This window comes from Neodiprion lecontei, chromosome 3, assembly GCF_021901455.1.
Source record: "Neodiprion lecontei isolate iyNeoLeco1 chromosome 3, iyNeoLeco1.1, whole genome shotgun sequence".
NCBI lineage: Eukaryota > Metazoa > Arthropoda > Insecta > Hymenoptera > Diprionidae > Neodiprion > Neodiprion lecontei.
In genome coordinates, this window is record NC_060262.1 from 15318870 (window position 1) to 15342601 (window position 23732).

General features: G+C 39.4%; 1 protein-coding gene across 1 annotated transcript; it reads right to left on the bottom strand.

Moving 5' to 3' along the window:
• Window positions 1-8559: 8559 nt before the first annotated feature.
• Window positions 8560-9345, bottom strand: LOC124293437 (putative uncharacterized protein DDB_G0290521). The gene is made up of 2 exons (XM_046734294.1): window positions 8674-9345; window positions 8560-8586 (listed from the first exon to the last, which is right to left on the bottom strand). Exons 1-2 carry the CDS (start codon window positions 9343-9345, stop codon window positions 8560-8562), a joined length of 699 nt encoding a protein of 232 aa, XP_046590250.1.
• Window positions 9346-23732: the final 14387 nt, after the last annotated feature.

Consider the following 23732-nt stretch of genomic DNA (forward strand, 5'->3'; position numbering starts at 1 on the left):
AATCCAGCTACTCAACTACATCGCCAAGGATCCGGCCATATCCATGAGTTTTCGTTCTTGGGAAACGTACGTGTATCCGATGCTCCCATCAATAACGCGGCATACATGGTCAGTCAAGACATCGACGCAGCTTGAGAAGCCGAGATATGTCGTTCTAGGATTTCAAACTGCAAGGGGAAACGAGCCGCTAAGAAATGCCAGCGTCTTTGATCATCGTCGGATCGGAGATGTAAAACTCTTTCTTAACTCACAGTGCTATCCCTACGGAAATATGAATTTTGATATATACAATAATCAATACGCCATTCTCTATGCTATGTATGTTTGGTTTCAAATGACCTACTACAACAAAGAAGCTGAACCTTTGCTATCGAATCGTGAATTTATGAATCGAGCTCCCCTTGTCACCTCGATTGCTCCTAGCAGAACGAAACATTGAAAACTGAACCTGTGGACATTCGATTGGAATTTGACTTTATCATTGCGTTCTCACCACACACTTCTGCCTACTGTACGATCCTGCATGACCACATTGTTGAGTATAATCCGATCAGTAATACTGTCAAAAAATTGGTATAAGTCAATTTTGAGATGGGATGTTTAATTATTATTATTATTATTGTGCGAATAATGAAAATATGTGGAAGGTCATTTGCTCAGATTGAAATATGATGATCTCTTTCCATCATTATTTATAAGCTGAAAACAGAATGTAATTGTTAATAAATAAAATAAACCAATATTCAAAGCATCCGACCGTTATTTTTTGAAACGTTCACCCCCAACCATACGATAACTGAATAAAAAAGTTGCCATCTTGCGGCGAGCATTGAAAACATCACGCAGAGTCGATCGATGGAATATCGATTGATCAATGATGTGATGGAGGGGGCGCCACATACGACAACCTGCGGTAACACCCGGTAACACCAACTGTCGGTAAGATTGGGGATAACAATTCTGTCGGTGAATGTTTACCATCCAACAGTCGAAAAAAATAAAAAATTTGAAATGTTTGCTTATCCGACGATGAAAAATTAAAATGGGAGCTTATCCGGCTAAGCAAAAAATCCCATTATCAAACTGTCTGACGATAAACAAATCAAATCGGCTACTCATCCGACTGAGCAAATAATCAGAATAGCTGCTCATCTGACTAAGCAAAAATCAAAATGGCTACTCATCTGACCAAGCAAATATTCATTGTCAAACTGTCTGTCGGTTAAATCGGGCAAAAATAGTAGTAACGCCATCTATGTTAACGCTTCAGCCGGTAACAATATCGTGGGTAAGGCTTAACATCGTGGTGGTAACATACCGACTGCCGGTAAGGTAGGACTCGGGATAAGCTGCCGGTACGCCTCCATCTTTGTGGTTAGAACCGGCTCATATACACTACTTTTCAGGTTGTCAGTGTAGCGAGGTTATGCCGTCTTGAGACCTGCAAGTAATTATTCGTATCATTCCTTTTTTCATTTTAATGGAATGAACAAGAGCAACGCAAGGCAAATGACTTCTTTTTATATCAATTACGATTCTCGTTTAGTTCGGGTCTTCACCAAGTTTTAAAAAACGACAGACTATCGGTATGAGCTACAGAACGCGACACAGCAAAAATCATCGCTCAAAAATTTTTAGTCGCTGGTGTAGTTCACAGAGTTGCGACGTGATTTGTTTGTGGTAGCACGAGCAATACCCGCCAATAGCGAAAGATATCACCAGCGCCGCCACTCTGTATCTGCGCTGGAGGATGTAAAAGCATGATTCCGGCGTGTAAGGTTGGTAAAAATTTCGCTAAAATGAGATGTCAGTGTTTTTCATAATTGCAAATCAGATCAGCTGCCATTTTGTCATTTCACCATCAAATCCCACGGGTCTGGGTTCAAAATATGTGTTACGTCAGCGCCGAGTGACATCATACCGGATAGTTTGATCCATACAGTGCAACTGTGAAAATTTTCTGAATTTGTGTGAGTGGTAGCCGATCTGTAATTTTTTTTTCAAAATTTCGAAAAAACAGTAAATCTCTCTTCTTTCTGCCAGAACAAGCTATTAGTTTCCCAAGTTTCGTTGCGATCGCTTCAGCGGTGTAGGAGTTGTGGTTCTCCGCGTTTTCGAGGTGTACACCGGTACTTTAATAGCCCCTCAAAGAGAGACAGGAACGGCTGTCTAATCTTTCTCTCATCTCTATTCAGCGGACGTTTCCACCTACAGGAGGGCCGACCTATGTGTCGCCGCCAACATCATTGTAATGTTATGATTCTTACATCTCTACGGAGGCACTACTCACGGCACTCTATCTGGTCCTGATTATTTGGATAAATTTTTTGCCAATTTAAACACCATCGGGATTTTATTTCATCTGTATTTGCCGCCACGGAAATTGTTATTTTGTTCGTCCGGATGAATTTTTATTATTCGTTTACGAATTGAATATCGGCACCTCCCTTCTCTCCCTGTTGTACCCCTTCTCGGGCGCTGACCTCGGTATTGTTGCCGCAGCACACGCTGCCGGCCGCACATCCACGGACGCACACTCGTGTGTGTAAACATAAGCGAATCCCCAGCTACGCAATACTACGAAAGACACATCTACGAGTAAAAATAAAAATAAATCTCCTAATAAATCAGCGGATGTAAGTTTTAATGTCATAAAACAGTTCCAATTATCGATGTATGCATAAAATTAGAGACTTTAGATGATTAATATGCCGTTAGGGTTCGTAATTACTCATTCAATCAATCTGGCTTGAGATCCTCAGAATTATACTTTTCGGACATTTTTTGTGTCTTTGCAACATAATTTTTCCACTAGTTTTAAATTCATCATTGACATCCGATTTTTCAATAATGCGAGGGAAAAATAACGCGCTGAATTGACGTGTCAACAGGTTTGTAAATCAATTTCGATTCACCTGATTTAATACAAAAAAACTGAATGAATGAGAATTCACTGAATCACTAAAAATGGTAACTGAAATCATGAGAATTATTTGAGATATAACTGAATTAGAAAAAGTTGTAATGAGTCAAGTTACTTTGAATTACTTTAGATTCGTGCCAAAATTTTATGTTTAAAGAGAAAAATAATTAAATTCAAATAAAAAAGTAATTTTAAATTAAGAAGAAGAAAATTCCCAAATACCTGAATTTAAATGAAGCAATTTGAATTTAATAAATCTATCTGAATTTGAGATAAAAAAAATTATTATTATTTGGAATAGGAAAATGAAGTCGAATTACATGAATAAATTCAATCAATTCAACAAAAAAATATGGTGTCATTCAAATTCCTAGTTATTTCCTCGTCGATTCAATGCGGGTCTGGAGTGGCAAGTAACGTTGAAATTGTTGTGATCAATGCTAGCGATGGCCAGTTGTCTGAGAATAATCGATGTATCGATTAATCGATTTCAACAAAATAATCGGACACGGCTCGATTGAATTGGTAAAAATCAATCGATTTAGTAAATTTCTGCGTGTGGTCTTAATATCAGAAGAGATATTTTGATAATTCATAGTCTTATTCAAAAATTTTCAAGTTTGATAAAGTTTGAGTAATTGATACTTAAATCACATACATCGATACTGTATTGCATCGTTCGTGTGAGTAAACAAGCGGCTTAAGGCTGACCGTGAGCTAGCCCTCGAATTTCCCGTTTTCACACTGCAAATTCAAGGTTCATGGAACAAATAAATATCAATATCCAATTCCAATTTCCAACTACGAATTCAGAGTCGTGATTGACGATTCAAAAGCACTTGCATATCATATTACATAAAAAATATTACGATTTTTTTTATTTTGAACCACTAATAATGGATCGACCATCATAAACTTTGGAAATCTGACCTTGGATCGGTTACTGGTGACCGGAAAAATCTCCACTTACCAATTTCTACCAAAATCCGAATATTTTAAGATTTGGTTTCACCATGTGAGTTCGCCAATTTGAATTTTTCACACCTGACCCCAGATTCGTGATCAGTCACCCCAAAATCCTCATGGTACCAATTTTTATTCAAATTCGTGAATCCATTCTCAAGATGTAAATTTTTTTTTTTCTCAAGATATTTGTTATTCAAACAATTCAAAAAGTACTAAACCGATCATAGCCAAAATCTAATCAGCTCCAAGTTTCAAAAAGCCGCGTCGATTGAGACCAAAATCATTGAATTACAGTCGCTTGTTCTTGAGATATCGTCGGACAAAAAAATTTATCACATACGTACGTACATACTAGGACACACTAGGGTGGTCGTTAAATGGCTTTTTTGGAATTTTAATGTTGGATGGTTGTAGATAGGCTCCAAATCTAGAAAAAAGTTTCTCTTATTTTTTCAGATATTTGTTTTGACTCTCTATCACGCCTGCATTCTCCTGATTATCTTTTTAATTACAAAAATCGGGAATTTTACGATTCCCGGGATCTCGCTTGTTTACAGCGGTTTCGGATAGGAAATTCCTTCAGGATTACGGAAAAAAAAATTACAAAAATCCCACCTGTTCACAACGTTATTAAAAATCAATTTTAATACGAAAAAAATTAGGTAAATTTGAGTTTTTCATTATGGAATACCAAGGCGTGCCTATTATTATAATTTCTTTTTAACGTGATTCACTCACTAAACGCTTACGTGCCTTGAGTGTCCCTATGTTCGTATTTTAATTTTTATTTAAGGATGAATGTTGGACACTTTCCAGATGAAAATTGTATTTGAACCGAATTTTTGTATTTCGTAATTCAATAAAAATATGAAAAAATTCAACCACAATTAGGCATGCTATCGACAACAATAATCAATAATAATATCGCCAACGAATCATTTAGCCAATTCTTTTATCACATAATTATTCGATAATTTATTGGTTTGCTCTTTTTTTATTGTATAAATCAAATGTGTACATTTTTTCGAATGCTTCCGAATTTTTTGAGAATTTTCTTATGATTAATGAATAATTATTATTTCAAACATTTTTCTAATAACTTTGGGATACTGTGAATATTGATTATTGTCAATCATAGTATGCCAATTGTGGTTGAATTTTTTCATATTTTTATTGAATCACGAAATACAAAAATTCTGTTCAAATACAATTTTCATCTGGAAAGTGTCCAACATACATCCTTAAATAAAAGATAAAATACGATCATAGGGACACTCAAGGCACTTAAGCGTTTAGTGAGTGAATCACGTTAACAAGAAATCATAATAATAGGCACGCCTTGGTATTCCATAATAAAAAACTCAAATGTACCCAACTTTTTTCGTATTAAAATTGATTTTTAATAACGTTGTGAACAGGTGGGATTTTTGTAATTTTTTTTTCCGTAATCCTGAAGGAATTTCCTATGCGAAACCGCTGTAAACAAGCGAGATCCCGGGAATCGTAAAATTCCCGATTTTTGTAATTTAAAAGATAATCAGGAGAATGCAGGCGTGATAGAGAGTCAAAACAAATATCTGAAAAAATAAGAGAAACGTTTTTCTAGATTTGGAGCCTATCTACAACCATCCAACATTAAAATTCCAAAAAAGCCATTTAACGACCACCCTAGTGTGTCCTAGTATGTACGTACGTATGTGATAAATTTTTTTGTCCGACGATATCTCAAGAACAAGCGACTGTATTTCAATGATTTTGGTCTCAATCGACGCGGCTTTTTGAAACTTAGAGCTGATTAGATTTTGGCTTTGATCGGTTAAGTAATTCTTGAATTATTTAAATAACAAATATCTTGAGAAAAAAAAAAATTTACATCTTGAGAATGGATTCACGAATTTGAATAAAAATTGGTACCATGAGGATTTTGGGGTGACTGATCACGAATCTGGGGTAAGATTTGAAAAATTCAAATTGGTGAACTCACATGGTGAAACCAAATCTTAAAATATTCGGATTTTGGTAGAAATTGGTAAGTGGAGATTTTTCCGGTCACCAGTAACCGATCCAAGGTCAGATTTCCAAAGTTTATGATGGTCGATCCATTATTAGTGGTTCAAAATAAAAAAAATCGTAATATTTTTTATGTAATATGATGTGCAAGTGCTTTTGAATCGTCAATCACGACTCTGAATTCGTAGTTGAAAATTGGAATTGGATATTAATATTTATTTGTTCCATGAACCTTGAATTTGCAGTGTGAAAACGGGAAGTTCGAGGGCTGGCTCACGGTCAGTCTTAAGGGAGCGTTCCAGTGTGACAGCCCGAAAAATCGCTGTTTTTCGCGATTTTTTTTTTTAAAGAAAAAATAATCTAATCGGTCTGGTTTTTTTTTGTATATTAATTGGGTATTGAAGAATACTAAACAATTTTCTAAAGATCGATTCATTTATTAATTAATATCTATAAAAATGATGAAACAATTGTTGCAGAAAATGCACTTGGATGTGGTGTCCACGTTGGGGGTCACAATTTTGATCTGAAACAAAAAACACAAAAAGATTATTGATCGGTATATAATTGGCTTTCGTGCTATGGAGGCTTTTTTCTTTTTTTTTTTTTTTGCAAAAATGGCGCCGGTTTGAACAAAAAGTATCGATTTTAGCATTTTTTTTGGCAGTTTTTTTTACAAAAAAATAGGAAGATGTCAAAAAAAAAAAAAGCTTCCATAGCACGATAAACAATGACGTTAAGAATATTGTGTAAAAAATTCAACTCGATAGCTTTAAAACTCTGCCCTCCAAGTTGGACACCGTTTTGAAAAATGCTGTTTCGAGAAAAACGCGTTCAAAGTTTCAAGTGAGGAAATTTTAAGTAAATCGTTTACTTACGGTCAATCAGCGATGCCAGGTCCGTACAATATCCCTTCTGCTTCTTCGAAAAGATCGTGCTCAATGGATTGTTCAGTCCGACGAGCTGTCCTCGCCTCTTTGCTATCCAGGGACGCCTGGCGGTTTGCTTGGATGATGCGCGCATTCTTGTACTTAGCGGCGAAATCTGCGGCGCTCGGCCCTATCGTGCATCCCATCGTCTTCAAAATTTTTAAAATTGGGTCGTAACCTTCATTGAAGGTGCACACAGCACACTGCGTAGCGATTTCTACTATCTGCTTGCCGCAGAATACGTGCTTTGGGGCTAGTTGCCACACACAGTGATTGATTGATTTTCAAGAATTTAGCACGCCATCCGCTTTTTTTTTGAAAATTGAGTTCGACAAAAAAATAAGTCGCGCGACTAATTTACGGCTAATTAACGGCAAATTATGCAATAGTCCGTATTCACATTTTCGACAATTGGCGAGCCAAGTTGTGACGGATTTTGAGTCCGCACGAATAATATGGGTGGGGAAGACAATTAGAGACGGGGCGGATATGATCGGTAAAACTTAGTGTGTGTATTTTTTTTTTCTTTTGCACCAGGGCTCGACTTAAATTAAAATTTACAAAAGGGTTGTAGACGTAAGCGGTGGCTGATCACGCCTCAGCCCTTAGCGTTGCTTAATACTAACTTACAGCTACGCGCGCAGGGGGGGGGAAGGAGAGTGGGAGGTGACGGGGAATGTGGGGTCGGAAGGGTTGATATGGCGAGGGGAGGGTGGTGTAGAGTGACGGGGAGTGTGTGGTAGACAGGGTTGGTATTGCGAGGGGAGGAGCAGATCGGCGATAGAAGGCAGGCTAACCTGGTTACGTCGACGTGTGTGTGTGGAGGTCTTGAGGTGCGGTGGAGGGTAGCTGGGTGTTCGGTGTGTGTGTGTGTGTGTCGGTGACTCTCTCTCTTTCTTTCTCTCTCTCTCTCTCGCTTTCGCTCTTGGGTTTTGTCTACGCCGGTGTGGCTGCTGCTACGGCCGTGCTCGTACTGAATCTCGCGCTCGGCTCTGCCGAGCGTCGGGGGGCTTCGATGATGTTCGGGTCTTTTCCGACGGGACAGGGCTCACCCGTTCGGCTCTTCCCCGCGGGTTTGGGGTTTGTTGTGACTTGCACTCTAGGTGCAACGTCACAACTCCCCCCTCCCCACGCGGGGCGAGGCCTATAGGGTGAGCCGGTTTCGGTGACGGATTTTGTGGTTCTTTCGTCTGTGTATTCTCCTTTTGTTATTTTTGTTGTTTCTGTGTTGTCTGCTCCGATCTGTCGGGGTTAAGGGATGGAGGTTGGGTTGTATTTGCGGGGTGTGTGTTTGGTGTGGGTTGTGGGTCGTCTTATATCTACTTATTCTACTTAGTCTCGTGTGTCTTAATCAAAATCATGTTTTTTTTTTTTTTTTTTTTTTTTTTTTTTTTTTTTTTTTTTTTTATATAAACTTATTCTATTCTTATCTTATTTTGTACTTGAATTTTTGGTTTTGGTACGGTGGCTCTCGTCGGTGTGGGTCTTGGTGAGTTTTTGCGTTGTTCTTTGTACCTCGTGGCTCGTGGTTTCTTCTCCCTTCTCTTCACTCTTTTTGGGTTGTGTTCTGTTTCTTTGGCCTCCGTCTGTCGTTGTTCGTCCGTCGGTTTGGTGTTGTTAGTGTATTTGGTGTTTTCTGTTTTGTCCCTTTTTTTTTTTTTTTGTATCGTATTGCGTCCCGTGTTGTGTGTGCGTCGTTGTTCGTCCGTCCGTTTGGTGTTGTTAGTTTGTCTAGTGTTTCCTGTTTTGTTCTTTTTTCTGTTTCCGTATTGATTTTCGTTTTTTGTATCGTTTTGAGTCTCGTGTGGTGTGTGTGGCTGGTTGGGGTGTTGGTGTATGTTCGACTGTGTCCGTGAGTGAGGTGGTGTCGGTGTTACTGTCTGTGTCGTTGTCCGTCGTTTGTGTTTGTAGCGTGCCTGTGTGTGTGGTTTCGATGTGTATCACTGTCTCTGCGGTGGAGGTGGTGGAATCTGTGTCGCTGTCGGTGTCTGGTGTGTTGGGGGGTTGTGTTTTGTGTGGTGCTGTTTGATGTGTGGTGTGTGGTTGGTGTGTTGAGGTGCTGGCTTCTGTTTCGTCAGTGTCTGTGCGTTCGTGTGCCCGTCTGGTCATGTATCTTTCTTTTTGTGCTCGTAATTCGTCGTGTAGGGTGCTTGCTGGTTCTAAACTTGCGATTATGGCTATTATCTCGGGGTGTGGTCCTGTGTATTGTTTGCATGTTTGTTTTGTCTGTGTCGATTCTGTGTGTCTGTCCATGTTAGCGAATGTCTGTAAAATCCTGTCCTCTGTCGTCTGTGGTGGTCTCGTGAATCTGGTGCGTGTCCATTGGGGGGTTGGTGTGGGGGGTGGTGTGTACCGTGGTGTTGGTGTGGGTGTGGGGCCTGTCCTGGTGTTTGTAATAGTGGTGTTTTTTCTGTTGGTGTCGTCGTTGTCGTCGGTCTCGTCAGTCGCAGCGTCATCAGGGCCGGTATTTTTGTTTGTTGGTTTTCCATGTTGTGTTTCTGTGGAGTGAATACACATGTTAGTTTATTTTCGGGGTGTGTTATTTGATTATGTATATAATTTTAGGTCTTCTATATGACATTTTCCTATATTTCTACCGCTCTCTGTTGTTAATTCGTATATTGTGGGTGAGACTTTTCTAGTGATTATGTATGGGCCTATGAATTTTTTATTTAACTTAGCTGTCGTTCGTTCTGGTCCGGATGAGAGTGTGTGGTTCTTTTTTTGTACTCTGTCTCCCTCCTTGAATTGAATGTCTCGTCTTCGTAGGTTGTAGTAGTGTGCTTGTTTTTCGTTTGCTTCTATCAAGTGCCTCTGTACTTCGTCTCTAAGTATTTGTAGTCGTCTCAAGTGGTCTGTCCATCTGTCTGTGTCTTGTAATTCTACTTCGTCGTGGTTCTCTAACTGATTTCTTAGACATTGTGTGGGATTTAATTCCCTTCCTAGGTTTAAAAAGGCTGGTGTGTGTTTAGTTGATGTGTGTGTACATGTATTGATTGCAAATTGTAAGTCTTGTAAGTGTATGTCCCATTCTGTGTGGTCGTTGTTTACGTAGGCTTGGATCATTGTTTTAGCGGTTCTGTTGACTCGCTCTACGGGGTTGGCTTGTGCGTGGTATGGGGGGATTGTTGCGTGTCTTATGTTGAATTTTTGTGTCAGTTCGCGTATGAGTTTGTTTATGTATGGTGTGCCGTTGTCTGTCAGTAGTATGCGTGGTGTACCCCATCGTGATATTACGTGTGAGTGGAATGTCTGTTCTACTGTTTTGGCGTTTGCTTTGCGTGTCGGTATGATTTCCACCCATTTAGTGTATAGGTCTTCGAACACTATGATGTATTGGTTTCCTTTTTTTTGATCGTGGGAGTGGGCCCATGATGTCGGAGGCTACTACTGTCCATGGTTCTTCGATAATTCTCATGCCCATTAGTCCTGCCGGTCGCGCTTGTATTGTTTTTGTTCTTTGGCATGTGTCACATTTTTTTATGTAGTTTACTGTGTCTCTGTACATCCCTGGCCAATAATATGTTTTTGCTACTCGTTGGTATGTTTTTTCGATCCCTAAGTGTCCTGCTTGTGTTACGTCGTGGTTTTCGTGTAGTATGTGTGTTATTTTGTCTTTGGGTATGACTAGTTTCCATGGGTTTGTGTCTGGTAGGAGGTTTGAGTGTAGGGGGTTAGGGCGGTGGAAGTATAGTTGATTGTTTCTGATTCGCCACGACTCGTTTTTCTCTGGGCGTGTTTGTACTTGTGTTTTTTGTATGTGTACCACTTGTCTGTCGTGTCTTCTATTGTGTCTATGTGTTCTTCGTCTTCGTGTCGTCTTGAAAGTGCGTCTGGCACGTCGTGCATTGTACCTTTTCTGTGTGTAATGTCAAAGTCGTATTCTAATAGTTCTAGTGCCCATCGTGCAAGTCGGCCTGTGGGGTTTTTTAATTGTCTAAGCCACTTCAGTGCGTGGTGATCTGTAATGACTTTGAAGAGGTAACCTTCCACGTAGGGTCTGAATTTTTTGATGGACCAGAGTACCGCCAAACACTCTCTCTCAGTTGTTGAGTATTTACGTTCTGCCTCGCTTAGCGCACGGCTAGCGTAGGCTATGACATGCTCTTCGTCATCGAGAGATTGTGTTAGTACGGCACCTATCCCTGTTCCGCTAGCGTCTGTTTGTAGTGTGAATGTTTGTGTGTAGTCTGGGCATGCGAGTGTGGGTGGTGATGTGAGTGCGTGTTTGATTGTGTTCATTGCGTTTTCTTGTTCTTCCCCCCAGTGCCATTTCTGGTCTTTTTTCAGTAGTCGTGTTAGTGGTTCTGTAATGTGTGCGAAGTTAGGTATGAAGCGTCTGTACCATGATGCCATCCCAATTAGTCTCCGTAATTGTTTTATTGTTTTTGGGCTTGGGTAGTTTTCTATGGGTTGTGTTTTGTCGGGGTCTACGTGTAGTCCGTGTCTGTCTACTATGTATCCGAGATATTTTACTTGTGCGCATCCGAATTCGCACTTCTCTGGGTTTATTGTCAGTCCTGCGTCTGTAATTCTTTTTAGTATTTGCTCTAGTCTTTGTAAGTGTTCGTCGAATGTTTGTGTTACTATTATTATGTCGTCTAGGTATGCGAATGCATATGGTTCGCATTCTGGGCCTATGAGTCTGTCTAGTAGTCTTTGGAATGTCGCCGGTGCGCCTGTCAGTCCGTATGGCATTCTTTTAAATTGAAATAAGCCCATTCCCGGGACTGTAAAGGCTGTTATGTGTTTGCTGTCTTTGTCGAGTGGTATTTGGAAGTATGCTTGGCTTAAGTCGATTTTTGATATGTACTGTGCTGTCCGTAGTTTGTCTAATATTGCTGTCATGTATGGTAGTGGGTATGCGTCTTTTTTTGATACTGAGTTAACCTTCCTAAAGTCTAGGCAGAAGCGATATGTGTTATTTGGTTTTCTTATCATGACAATTGGGCTCGACCATTCGCTTTCTGATGGTTCTATCACGTCTTCTCTCAGCATTTTGTGTATTTCTGTGTGGATGGCTTCTCTAATTTTTGGTGATACCATATAGTATCTTTGTTTTATGGGTGCGTGTCCTTGTGTGTCTATTTTGTGTTTAATTAGGTGTGTTAGCCCGAGTTGGCCTGGTAGTGTTGAGGTTTTCTGCTGTATTATCGTCTGTAGTTGTGTGTGTTGTGATTGTGTGAGTTCTTGTATTCCTGCGCATATCTGTGGTTCGGTTTCTTTGTCGGTTTGTGTGTCGTCTGTTGTTTGTGCGTTTGTGGGTATGATTTTTTGATTTGTGATTTGTGTGTTCTGTGGGTTGTCTTTTTGGGGGGTGTTTTCCGGTGGTGTCTTTGTGTTGGGTAGTGTTGGTGTTAGTGGTTCTTGTTTTATGGTTGTTTTTTTTTTTTGTGTTTTCATGTCTTTCTGTTGTTTTCGGGTTTGTTTGTTGTTTCGTTGCTTCTAATTTTTCTGCTGCTTTTGCTTGTTTTGTGTGTGTTTGTGTTGATTGGTGTCGTGATTCTCGTGTTTGATGTATTTGTGTGTATTCTTTGAGTGGTGTTGGTAGTTCTTGTGGTCTAGTTTGCATGTGGTAGTGTGTCTGTGGGTCGTCTATCAGTGACCATGTGTTTTTTCCATAATTTATTAATATTCCAAATCTTATTAAGTCGCTGTTACCAATGATACATTGCGAGCCTAAGTTTGATATTAATCCGAACTTAATTTCTTTTGTTATGTTGCCGAGGCGTATTGGGAGTGTTACTGCTCCTTCTATCGTCACCTGTGTTCCGTTTCCCATTGTAGCTGTTCTGTCGGGTGTGTTGTTTATTTGTGTGTCTGTGTTGTGTAGTATTTGTATTACTTCTGCGCCTAGGTATGAGTGTGTTGCGCCTGTGTCTATTAGTGCGTTAAATTCGTGACCGTGTATTTCGATTCTAATGTGGAATCTACTTTCCGTTATGTTGTTGTCTGTCGTAGGTGCTACTGTTTCGGGTGTGTTTGTGTTGTTTGTGGAGTTGCCCTCCACCCTTGCTGGGTCAACCCTTACTCGTTTCCCTGGTTCTGTGTTTGTGTGCATTGCCATCTGAAGTGTCCGGGTTGGTTGCAGTTAAAGCATCTGCGTGGTGTTGTGCCTGTGTTTGGGTTCGTTTGCGTTTGTTGCTGAGTGTAGTGTGGTGAGTTATACGTGATTGCGGGGTATCGAGTCTGTTGTGTGTTTTGGTTTGTTTGGTTTCGTCGTATGTTGTATGTGAGTGCCGGTGGTATATTTGGTGTTGGGAGTATTGCTGGGCGGGGTTGTGTTTGTGTGTACTTGTATGGGATGTATTGTGTGTGGTGTGTTTGGTGTGTGTAGGTTTCTCGCGGGTGTGTGTAGTTGTTTAATATTGTTTGTCTCGTGTTTTCCCATTCGATATTTGCTTCCCATTCTTTTGCGGCCATTTCCAGTTGGTCGAAGTTCGCGAAATCGTATGGTTTTATGTATGCCTTGTATTCTATTTTCATGTTTCTGTATGCCAGGTCTAATTGTGTTCGTGGGTGGTATGGTGGTTTTAGTTGTGATAGTAGTGTTCTAAATTGTATTAGGAATTGTGTGATTTTTTGTGTTGGTCCTTGTACGTAATTTCTGATTTTTTGTTCTTGCCTGTCCCTATGTTGTATGTCTTGAAATGCGTGTGTAATGTCTCTTTCGAATTCTTCCAGTGTTCGCCATTTGCCTCTATTTAATCTGTACCAGTTTTTTGCGTCACCTTCGAGTATTGGGCTGAGGTTGTTGATTAATTGTGTGTCGTGTATTTCATAACCCGTTTGGTAGTCGCGGAGATTTTGTAAAAATTCATCTATGTCTTCGTTTGTGTTTCCTGAGTATTTTATGTTCCATGTCTGTATTGTTTTCATTGCCATTGCTGGCTGATTCCAGTATGTATTGTTTGGGTTTGATGTGTGGTTTGTGTTTGTGGGGTGTATTGACTGTGTGCTGTATATGTGTGGATCTTCGTATACGTTTCTGTCGCTTGGTGATGCTTCGAGGTCTATTAGGTTTTGCATAAGTCGTGTGTTACGTGTGTTGGTGGCTAAAAATGTGTCTGTTCCTGTGAAGTGTCGGTTCGTTTGATTGGTGGTTACCGTGTTAGTTTGCGTGTGTGTAGGTGTTGGGATTGTATTGTATGTTTGTGTGGGATTTGTTGGTTCTGGGCTTTCTTGGTGTTGAATTTGTGTACTGTGTAAATTGTGTGTATTCTCTATGATAGCTGCATCGATTATATTTATTGTGTTTGGTGAATTTATCGTGCATCGTCTATTTATTTCCTGCCGTTGGGTCGGTGTTTGTTGATCTCGTGTCGCGCGCGGCTCGCTCTGTGTCGAGTTGTTTTGGTTGCGTTCGGGTGTGTGTATGTCCATGTGTTCGCGCGCTAGGCCTTGCGGTTCCCTGTGTCCTTGGTCTGCCATTGTGTGTATCGTGTTTGGTAGTGTGTGTGTTCAACTGTCTTTATTTGAATTTTCGTGACTGTGTGGTTTTGTTTCGTGAGTCTATGTGTACTTTGTTAGCGTTTATTCCTGTGTTTTGTCTCTTAATTGTTTGGATTAGGGGTAAAAATGTGGGTAATTTACGTTGGGCGCCAATTTGTGACGGATTTTGAGTCCGCACGAATAATATGGGTGCGGAAGACAATTAGAGACGGGGCGGATATGATCGGTAAAACTTAGTGTGTGTATTTTTTTTTTCTTTTGCACCAGGGCTCGACTTAAATTAAAATTTACAAAAGGGTTGTAGACGTAAGCGGTGGCTGATCACGCCTCAGCCCTTAGCGTTGCTTAATACTAACTTACAGCTACGCGCGCAGGGGGGGGGGAAGGAGAGTGGGAGGTGACGGGGAATGTGGGGTCGGAAGGGTTGATATGGCGAGGGGAGGGTGGTGTAGAGTGACGGGGAGTGTGTGGTAGACAGGGTTGGTATTGCGAGGGGAGGAGCAGATCGGCGATAGAAGGCAGGCTAACCTGGTTACGTCGACGTGTGTGTGTGGAGGTCTTGAGGTGCGGTGGAGGGTAGCTGGGTGTTCGGTGTGTGTGTGTGTGTGTCGGTGACTCTCTCTCTTTCTTTCTCTCTCTCTCTCTCGCTTTCGCTCTTGGGTTTTGTCTACGCCGGTGTGGCTGCTGCTACGGCCGTGCTCGTACTGAATCTCGCGCTCGGCTCTGCCGAGCGTCGGGGGGCTTCGATGATGTTCGGATCTTTTCCGACGGGACAGGGCTCACCCGTTCGGCTCTTCCCCGCGGGTTTGGGGTTTGTTGTGACTTGCACTCTAGGTGCAACGTCACAAAGTTCATGTACGTGCAGGTAGGAACGAGACAATAGAAATAACGGTCGCACGGGCAGCTGTAGCGCTCCGTTGCCTTCTTCCAAAAAATGCTGTACAGTAACCGAAATAATCTGAATTTCGGCATGAAAATTTCAGGGAATATTCGGAAGAGTGTATACTATTCGATAAAGCAAAAAAAAAAAAATCGATTTTTTGAAAATTTCACACTGGAAAGCTCCCTTAAGCCGCTTGTTTACTCACACGAACGATGCAATACAGTATCGACGTATGTGATTAAGTATCAATTACTCAAAATTTATCAAACTTAAAAATTTTTGAATAAGACTATTGTTTTAGCGAGTAACAGTAGAGGAATTCGGGATCTGGTCTGATACAGTTTGTCACAATAAAAAGAGAAAATAAAAAACTGCGCGCACTGAATTTGGCAAAAAAACAAAAAAATTATAACGAGATTTATTGTACACACTATATACAGTTAGCGAATTACCCGAATATATACAATGCCAAGAGTAACACGTGGCAGCGAATGCACCCAAAGTCACAATTAGTTAAATAATTGATTTAAAGCGAATTCACACACAGTATTTATGGTTATCAGAAGCCAAGCAATTAGAAAAATTAGCTGCGAGAAGAACACGAGGTGATCTTGAGGTAGCCGAAAGTAGAATAATGGCGGAAACCGTTAGAAAACGAGTCTTCTTCCCCGTGAGGAAGACTAAGCATGTCCCATAGCTAAGAGCCAATCAGAAAATTCATAGCGAATGACGTCAGAGAATAGCGAAATGCGCAAGTGTCAGTGAATTTGAACTAGAAATTCATTGATTGGCTATCGATTGTCGGGTGATCTGTGCTCTGCTTAGTGCTGCCTTCTTGCTGCGGGTAAGCCGAACTTCGCTTCGCCCGGGCAGTTTGGGTGTTGACTGAACAACTATGAATTATCAAAATATCTCTTCTGATATTAAGACCACACGCAGAAATTTACTAAATCGATTGATTTTTACCAATTCAATCGAGCCGTGTCCGATTATTTTGTTGAAATCGATTAATCGATACATCGATTATTCTCAGATAACTGGCCATCGCTAGCATTGATCACAACAATTTCAACGTTACTTGCCACTCCAGACCCGCATTGAATCGACGAGGAAATAACTAGGAATTTGAATGACACCATATTTTTTTGTTGAATTGATTGAATTTATTCATGTAATTCGACTTTATTTTCCTATTCCAAATAATAATAATTTTTTTTATCTCAAATTCAGATAGATTTATTAAATTCAAATTGCTTCATTTAAATTCAGGTATTTGGGAATTTTCTTCTTCTTAATTTAAAATTACTTTTTTATTTGAATTTAATTATTTTTCTCTTTAAACATAAAATTTTGGCACGAATCTAAAGTAATTCAAAGTAACTTGACTCATTACAACTTTTTCTAATTCAGTTATATCTCAAATAATTCTCATGATTTCAGTTACCATTTTTAGTGATTCAGTGAATTCTCATTTATTCAGTTTTTTTGTATTAAATCAGGTGAATCGAAATTGATTTACAAACCTGTTGACACGTCAATTCAGCGCGTTATTTTTCCCTCGCATTATTGAAAAATCGGATGTCAATGATGAATTTAAAACTAGTGGAAAAATTATGTTGCAAAGACACAAAAAATGTTCGAAAAGTATAATTCTGAGGATCTCAAGCCAGATTGATTGAATGAGTAATTATGAACCCTAACGGCATATTAATCATCTAAAGTCTCTAATTTTATGCATACATCGATGATTGGAACTGTTTTATGACATTAAAACTTACATCCGCTGATTTATTAGGAGAATAATAAAAATTCATCCGGACGAACAAAACAGTAATTTCCGTAGCGGCAAATACAGATGAAATGGTGCACTCTGATTGGCCTAGTGCTATCGCTTATAATTCAAAAACTATGCGTCAGACGAGCTTCCGGTAAAGAAATTCTCGGTTGGATTTCAGTCAGGTATCACGCTGGCTGGTCCGTGTCTTCCAATTTAAGGACATCCTGTATATGTCCAGACATTTTTAATGCAGAATGTGATGTTCTTACAGATTCTGCAAGAAAAACAACACCATTCCGTTTATCAATTACCAAGTTGACCTTCAACGCAGCTCAGCCCGCTTTCCTACAAAAAATATAACTGCACCGTATTCTTTCCCTCTCGACATCCAAAAGGTTTTTTTTAAGGTGTGTTCCCATATTTTGCTTAGTTTCGGAGATATTAGGCCTGGTGCGGTTTAAAATCATCCTGTTTACACACCCAATATTGTCGCGACTGCTACCACACCTCACCATCGATGTTTGGTCAAATATGAAATGTTATACCTAATCATATTTTATTGCGATCGTCTTTTTACGTCAGTAAATTTTTAATTTTTATATCCTGAACTAAATATATTTATTACACGTCATGAGAAGCCAATTGGGTCGACTGCTGTCATGTTCAGTTTCACGACTGTTACAGCACTGCAACTCATCGTCAGAAGTTCCAGCGGCATCAGTTCGCCAACTCTGCTGCGTTGATTGTCTTGTGTAGTGTGTTCCGCGAGTATTTTTCGAGTGTTTCGCGATTGTCGTTGTTCATTTTAAATTTTCAAATTAACTCTTTCATTTTTAGTATACATATATAGTTGTGACTTGCATGCGTAGGATAAGTGTACATACACATACACTATTACAAGTAACTGTGGGTTTAACGATTGAAAATAAAAATGTAAAATAGCGTGAGCGTGAACTTTCAATAAACTGATTGTGACTATATGACTTTTTTTTTTGTTGTTGTCAAACCCACAGTGTTGGCATTTTTTTACGCGTGATTTTATGTGAAATTGTCTCTGCTTTGGAGAAAAAAAATCAAAACAATATTTCGGAATTCTGTTATTTATCACTTTTTAGCTTGACTCATAATTCATAGTGTAAATACGAATTAAAAACTTTGGAAATAATTCTTTTCGAAATATTCAGAAAGTTTTCGATGAATAATAGTATTGTCGATGTATTGATTTCATTATTCAGTCAGATGGAAGCTTTAAAAAACTAAAAAAATTAGAAAAACGCAAGAATGGGTGTTTCTCTGTTACTTCTGTAGCAAAAGCTCTGAAATTTTCGCAGTTCATTCATTTCAATGTGCTTAACTAGATATGAAAAAAAACTTGAAATCGAAATTTTCAAGCCCAAAACCTATGCCACTGTTTATGGATTTTCGCAGGTATGGGTGAAAGCTACTGTTGGCTACGTATATGTTCAATCACTGAGACTATAACTACTTAGTTACAGAACGCGGTAATACGCTACGCGGTACAATATTTCCAGCGCTTTCAACGAGAACGTCGTCGTGACAGAAGGCGTAAGGGCTGTGGAAACACGTGCCGCGTGGTGCGATCAACTGTCAGACTCTATTATCAGTGCAACGCGGGTAATATAATCATTGGAAAATTATGTAACTAGAAGTTTTTACGAAGTAGGGATGTATAAGTTGACCTCGCTACTATTTCTATTCGGTTCATTAGGATTATTTACGACCGTGATTGCAGCTCACTTCAACCTGAACTCAAATAATAATAATCAAACGTGCCGGAACATGCAACAAAGTGGAAAGTGGAATCAACGCTTTGGATAAGTGGCGGACTTTCATTTAACAGTGGCAGAATTTAGTGTTATTTCGTAATCTTTTTTTTTCTAACCGCTTTCGCAATCAATCATTATTATTTCTATTCAAACAATGATTGCTGAACTTTCCGCCGAGCTGTGATTGCTTGATATATCAACCACTTTTAAACAGGGTGGTTCCCGTAGTGGGTTAGAATTATTGATTTATAGATCTTGATACTTTTGTGAATGTGAAACTGAAATGATTTCCTACAAACGTGAACTTAAGACCCAAGATATACGACAGGCAAGCTCAAACAGTGTACTAAAAATTGATGTGGTATGGTGACAAAGTCTTTAAATATAAACTAAGATTCCACTGAAGCTGAAACATGTGGAGTTTGCTAGTAGGTAAGTCATATCATGTTGGTTGAGTGAGTACATCATGTTCGTCTGAATTTATGAAATTTGTTTGAAAATTGTGGATTCTTTTTCATACATTTGTGTGATTCATTAAAATTTTCATTATTTTACGTGGGGTTTTGGAAAATGCCGTCTAACGGTACAATGCACGTCAATTCCAGTCTGCTTCATTAATTGTGTCTTCTATACATTTCTTTATACCCAGAAGATTCTACAGAAATTATTTATTTATCAACACCGATGAGCATCCACATTTTCCACTACATACATATGTGAAGATTTCGTGACCCTTGAATTTTCTCAAATATGTGGAAGGATTCGTCGGAGAGGGTCAGAGAATTTGACCATGCGTGGTTGCATGTATATATTTTTATTCAGCGACATTTCGGCGGGCTCAGCCTGCCGTCATCAGGATATTTATAGTGACGTTCCCAAATGTCCGAGATGTTCAAAACTCGGGGGTCGAGGAGGAAGTGACTATACTATTGCCTCTCTCATTTGGGTTCACCAACGAAGCGTGGATTTGGCATCTACGGAAATCAACTGATACTGGCAAAAAGCAAAGGTGGGATATACAGGCAACTGAGCTCTCATTGAACAACGCAATTCAAAAACAATCCGTCAGCTGCGTGGCACATGATGCAGAATATGTTCGCTATTCTGTACAACAAACAAGTTCCTGTACAAGCATTTGCTGGCCTTGGTATTTTCTTTTTGAGCTTTGCTACCCCCAAAAGTTTATCGTATTGTATTCCGTGCCAGCTAGTCGCAGGTCATTGCTGGATCGGTTTCTGTTCATTCGGTTATCATCAGAGGTTGAATGTCTTTGAGCTACACAATGCAAGCTATAAGTTCCACAGATAATCACTTGAACACTACTTGTAGTTGAATATATTCTTCGAGACATAAATTTGAGTGAAAGCATGTATGAAATGTATAGTACTCTGTTTTAGGTAATCCATTTTCCTATCTATCCCAAATATTAACACATTCTTTCTATATTTCAGACACTGAAAGCCTTGTTTGAAGCAGAATTCGAGTGGCATGTGCATGGACAGCTAGTTTCTCAAACATGAACGATCCAAATGCAGGATCGAAGATCAGCAGCGAGGGACTATTCACTTGAGAACTTACTTCTAAATCACTGGACATCACTGGAGTTCGAGTTGTATTTAAGTATTGAAAATCACGTGGAAATCGGTAATGTGTTGAAAATCTTGAAATTTTTATGGGAAATCCATACTAGATTTCAATTTCTGTATTGATTTATAGATTCTATGCCTTGTCATAAGTAATTGAGTGTGAAATAAGTATTTCACCACTAATCACCGCTCTATCCAAGAGTGAGAGACGAAAGTTTCGTCAATTGTGTGGGGAGCGTTTCTCCTACAAGAAAGTTGATATTTTATTAATGAAATAAAAGTTAGGTTTCTCGCCAAGTTAACATTCGTCGAATGCATAATTAACGTACATTTATGTACATAAATAATTTCCGTATTCGGATCATGATTTTATGCAATTGATTGCATACATTGCGATGCTGATGAGCATTGTTGTGAAAGATTCACGAATTTTCGCAATGCAGCGGGCGTGTTCTATGCAGGTTTCTATTATTGAACCTGGTTAGAAGGTGCGCGCTGCGCCACCTAGCGAGGTGCGGAGGTACCTTGGTACTCTGCTCTGCATTACCGCGCTGGAAGGGGGCCGCATCGGAGTTTTTATGCGTCTTTATAAGCACCTTAAGGTACGTAATTCAATAAGCAGTAATGCAGTAAGCAGTATAGACGAATGTGTGTAAATTACATCAAGATATCCTTTGTTCATGTCCTAATTGTATAATCAACAAGATTGAGCACCGCTGGAGCACTTGAGTGGCACTCCAGAGCGATGCTGACCATGTGGGTCGGTACCAGAGGGTCGCCCTTAGACCTCATAGGATAATCAACTAGCAACTTAGTTGCAACGGCAGGCTCTTGAACTTTTCAGCACGAGAAGCCACGTCTTTCGTCTGTTCAGTCGCGAGAAACGTGTACGCAAGCCGGAGTTAGCTGTTCCGCACAACAGTAGCGCTGGAAAATCCTAAATGTGACCAGTATAAAATCTCGAGTTTTCTATTTAAAATTGAGCACTTTGGTCTATCCGGTGAATTGAAGAGGACTCACTCTAATTTCAACTCTTTTCTGTTATTTACTAACCTTACTCTTTTTGCGAATGAACGCTTTGGTTATTACATTTTACAAATCAAATCAAGTTTCGCCCTAATCCATATGAGTCAGATAATATTAGGTGTTAGTAATAATAATCAACTTTATAACGATTTTTAATTACTCACTGTTTCGGTGATTTTTATCAATCAATCGTAAGTGAGTCATAAGAACATTCCTGAACAATAACTTTCTGGTAACATCTACGAAAAAAATTATAATCTACACATTCGAATTCATAAAAATCAAGTGACTCGATATCAAAGTTTCTTATTTTCAACCCTTTTGACTCAAGGTGAGGCTCTGCTCCAAAATGGCAACGGATACTGACCAACATGATTCGACAGCTTTCAATCTCACGGATCTACGGATGTGAAGATAATTTAATTCGAGCAGTTCTCTCCGACATTGACCGAATTAGTGTTTTCACCATCTTATTAAAACCTGCTTTTCAAATAACGTAATGAAAATTGGTGGCAAGCTTCTCTTGCCACAGTTGAGTGAAATATGTGTGTAAAGTTGGCCCAACACTTTTTGAAAATTATAATTATGAATATTGTGCTAACTTGTGCTAAACGTGTGCAAACTTGTGCCGTTGACTCGCCTTTCCTGACTTCAACGGTTTTAAAAAAAAATCGCGAAAATCGAAAATCTGATAAGCCCAGCACTTTAGGAAAATCAGCAAAAAAAAAAAAAATTATGCTAGATTGTGCTCAATTTGTGCTAACTTGTGCGGTATTTGGTTTTTTTTAAATCTGTACATCACAATAAAAAAAAATCAACGAGTTGGGCTGAGTTATGCTGGACGAGTACATTAACTTTTTCCGCTTACTAAAATAGTTTCAACCCACCCATGCACTCGTAAAAATTAATTTTTCTCCCAGCTGATACTCAAATTTTCGAAATTTTCCGTTTTTTCCAAGTTGTGCCGAGCTTGTGCTATATGCTCAATGTGACGAGGAGGGGGGGGGGGGGGGGGGGATGGTGGCGGGGGTAGAGAGAGCTGGGTCGGAGAGGAGCGGCGAGCCAGGAAGAGAGAAAGGTGGGTAGGGAGAGGAAGATGTGAGAGGAAAGAAAAAGAATCCTGAAAAGGACTGTTGGTGAATGAATCTGAAATGGCGTATAATTGTAATTATGTTAAGTTTTTGTTAGAATATTATAGTTTTTACTCAAGTTATCTGTTCCTAGCTAATAAAATAATAAGCTTTTACCAGATTGTACTAGTTTATGTTTGTTTTGTTGTGTATGTGATTTGCATTTTAATTGCGTTGTTGTTCTAATTTTAAGATTTTGGCTGTTTTGCCTGCCTTAATCACCTTTGTTAGTTTTTTTTTTTTTTTTTTTTTTTTTTTTTTTTTAATGAGTGTATTAAATGAACTGTGTTTGTGGGAGTTTGTGTTTTATTTTGTACGGTATTAAGTCTGCATCCACTAGAAGGCTGTCCTCCAGGGATTTAACTCCTAAGTTGGCGTAAAAGCTCTCGGCTTGATTTGTGATTATGTCGCGTACCATAGGTACGTCGGCTTCCTTGTGCAGATCTTCAATCTTAGTGGATTTTTCGGCTTTAAGAGCTAATCTCAAGCATTTGTTCTGAACTCTTTGCAGCGATTCCATTGTTGAGTTGGAAATAATTCCTCCCCACACTGGAGCTGCATAGATCAGTGCTGGTCTTATTATCATTTTGTAGACAATAAGCTTGTTTTTTGAGCTCATGGAGCTTCGTCTGCCCATTATGGGCATCAGAGCACCTATGGCTTTATTAACTTTGCTAATCGTTGTTTGAGTGTGTTTCCGAAAGTCGAGCTTTCGATCAAGTATCACTCCCAGGTACTTGACCGAATCGCTCAGCTTCACCGGCGTGTCAAATGCTTGAATGCACTTTGGATCTGATTCTTTCAGTTTTTTGCTAAACAGAATTGCTTCTGTTTTGTCCTTGTTTAGTTTGGTTTTTGATTCCTCGTAGTAGGGCTCTAGCTGTTCTACGTGGTCCTCGATGTATTTTACAGCTTTTCGCTTTCTCCAGGAGTGAGCGTAAGAGGCTGTGTCATCGGCAAAAAGCGCAATTTTTGTGTTTTTGTTCTTTGGTATGTCATTGTTGAATATTATGTATAGGACTGGCCCGAGTATTGATCCTTGCGGTACTCCAGCAAATATTTCTTTGCTAGATGAGAATACATTTTCGACTTTAACTCTGAAAGTTCTTTTATCCAAGAAGCTTGCTGTTATTTTAGTGATGTACTTTGGCATGTTCAAGTCATCCATCTTTTTTATGAGACCATCATGCCATACTGTGTCAAAAGCTTTTGCTGCGTCTAGGAAGAGCGCTGCAGTTGATCTATTTTGGTTAAAGTTATTTG

What these genes read in the sequence shown, in the direction of transcription:
- LOC124293437 (XM_046734294.1), bottom strand. Translation starts at nt 9,345, where the DNA reads ATGTGTATTCACTCCACAGAAACACAACATGGAAAACCAACAAACAAA. An exon ending in CCACCTCACTCACGGACACA is followed by an intron (nt 8,587 to 8,673) that starts GTCGAACATACA and finishes ATACGGAAACAG; the next exon opens with AAAAAAGAACAAAACAGGAA.